The 2500-nt window shown below is 45.9% G+C and overlaps 1 protein-coding gene across 1 annotated transcript in view; it reads left to right on the forward strand.

Annotated features, from left to right (window-relative positions):
• LOC106012057 (monocarboxylate transporter 3-like) overlaps window positions 1–2500 on the forward strand; it is a 17649-nt gene that overhangs the window by 6785 nt on the left and 8364 nt on the right. Inside the window, exons 3-4 of the mRNA XM_013083748.2 lie at window positions 242–388; window positions 2401–2500. The exon at window positions 2401–2500 is cut by the window's right edge and continues 94 nt beyond it. Of these exons, the coding sequence (XP_012939202.1) occupies window positions 242–388; window positions 2401–2500 (247 nt within the window). The remainder of the gene's footprint in view (window positions 1–241; window positions 389–2400) is intronic.

Raw genomic sequence — 2500 nt, forward strand, 5'->3', positions numbered from 1 at the left:
CACCCAACCCAACCAAAAACAACAACAAAAAAACCCTACACACAGTCGAACTTTCTTTAACGGCCTCCTGCCCAAGACAACAACCTGCACAAATGACCACTTCCCACTTCCCCTTTACATTTCTAAATTAATGTAAAAATGACACTGTCCAAGACGTCCACCTGTCAAAGACAACCAATATTCTCCGCAACAATGGGTGGCCGTCTCAGACAGACAATACTTCTACTGTATTTTCCTCCAGGCGTTGGTCAGAGTCTCTCAGTGACCGGCGGTACCGTCGTTCTCCCCTCCCACTTTCCTCAACAGACGGCCATAGCTAACGGAATCTTCCTGGCCTGTGGGGGACTCGCTTCCTTCCTTCACCCACCTCTGGCTCAAGCTCTCGTCGGTAATAAATGTAACGATAATTAATTATAACAGATAACATAAATCCTCCACTTTCCCCTCCCTCCCTCCTGCACAACCCTTCTTTACTCCCTCACACCCCGTCCCTCTTTTCATCCCCTCCCACATCTCCTGTCTCCTCTTCTTACCCCCCTCACCCTTCAACCCCCCACCCCTTTCCCTTGCCTCCCCCCCGTCCCCCTTTTTCCCCCCACACCCTCACAAATGCCCGCTCAGCAGCAAACTATGTGCGTTTTATAATCTATAGTATTACCCCAGCAGACCTGTTAGCATTCTGAAACAATTGCATTTTCCTGGAAAGCATATTAAGAGCAAGCTGCCATTTTATAGGCGCAAAATAAATACTAACATACTGACAAGATCTTTGGCCGAGTACCCATTCCCACCTATGTGAATTGAGAAAAATTCGTGTAACGTGCCTTTCCAAAGGACACAACGTCAGACCTGAGGCTCGAACCCCTCATAATTACGAGTCCGGAAGCCTGTATATAACTACTAAGATGTCATTTGTACTGGTTATTGTCATGGAAAGGTGGCTGTTAGAGCAGATTGTGTAGTCAAAGTTTTCCAAGATGGCCATCCATTGTTGAGGAAAAAAGTGGTTGTCTTAGACAGGTGAACATCTTGGACAGTGTCCCTAGGTCCCACCTTAAAAAGTACCACTACCAGTCTATGAGGGTGCGGTCACGGAGTGGTTAGTGCGCTCATCTCCAAAGCGGAAAGTGCTGAGTTCGAGCCTCGGTTCGGACACAGATTTTTTTCGCCCCCTCCTGCCCACCCAGCAGTAATGGGTACCTGACTTCGAGGTAGGGAAGTAAAGGCGGCGTGGAAAGGAACTGGCCACCTTACTACAATATGCCGAAGGCCCAGGAAGTTGTCTCACTAACAAGGCAATCCCCAATGTCCGAATCGGATGCGGGAACAACTTTACTTTACCAGCCTATACTACCGACGTTGAATCTGCTTTAAAGGCCAGTTATTTAAGACATTCACCAGTACAAACGGCCACTTACCATTTCCCTCCTTGTCGTACCTAGCCATGCATTGGTGGTATCGGTCCGTATTGTTCGTTGTCCACCTTTCACCCTTTTGTCCCGTATCTTGCCTTCAAGTATTTATTTCACATGGATCTGGTGGCATTTTATTCGGCTAAATTAATGTATTTTTCTACTTTTCATTTTCTTAACCCCATCCGTACGTCGTGTTTTACTATTGTATCCATACAACGTGGGGATCCCTTTGCCACCACTTCCAAACAGGAAATTTACTCGTTAATCCGATCAAAATGATTTTTTGAGAAATACTGAAAGTTTCAAAGAGATCTTCGTACTAGAAGTATTCTAAAATGTGAAGAATACAACCCCGGAGATACAAAATAACCCCATGGCGTTCGGATAGGTTTAAACAGGTTTTGTCTTGTAGGGAGAATCTCACATGCCTCAATGTTAGTCTTTTCTGCTCTCCAACACTTTTTGGTAATTCTATGGTAGCACTTGGTAATTGGGGAAAGTAGCTTTTCCAAGGACACAACGATGGACCCATGCCGGAATTCGAACCCATGGTTCTTTGCTTGAGAGTCCCAGAGCCCTACCACTAGATCATCGACACCATCAATGATGTTCAACATGTTCAGCATCATCATCGTTACCACCTCCACCACCACCACTACCACCACCATCCTCCTCCTCCTCCTCCTCCTCCTCCTCCTCCTCCTCCTCCTCTCCTCCTCCTCCTCCTCCTCCTCCTCCTCCTCCTCCTCCTAATCATCATCATCATCACCATCATCTTCTTCTACTAAACAAGTCCCCACTTTCTTGTTAGGTTTTCTTGTTTGGTTTTTCTTGAAAATATAACAATTTGCACCTTTTAACTCAATTTAACCTAATCTACAATATCGGAACCAAAATCAGGACACGGAAAAAAGAAGACGTAACGCGCAAAAAGAAAGAGAGAAGCAAACTAACCAATTCATTAAAAAAAAATTTCCTTTTACAGATACGTTTGGCTTGAGAGGGGCTTTCCTTATTCTCGGCGGTCTGACCTCCCACTCGTGCCTGGCCGCTCTGTTCCTCCGACCCTCACAAGACGTGCAGGA

The sequence above is a fragment of the Aplysia californica genome, unplaced genomic scaffold (genome assembly GCF_000002075.1).
Source record: "Aplysia californica isolate F4 #8 unplaced genomic scaffold, AplCal3.0 scaffold00011, whole genome shotgun sequence".
Taxonomy (NCBI): Eukaryota; Metazoa; Mollusca; class Gastropoda; order Aplysiida; family Aplysiidae; genus Aplysia; species Aplysia californica.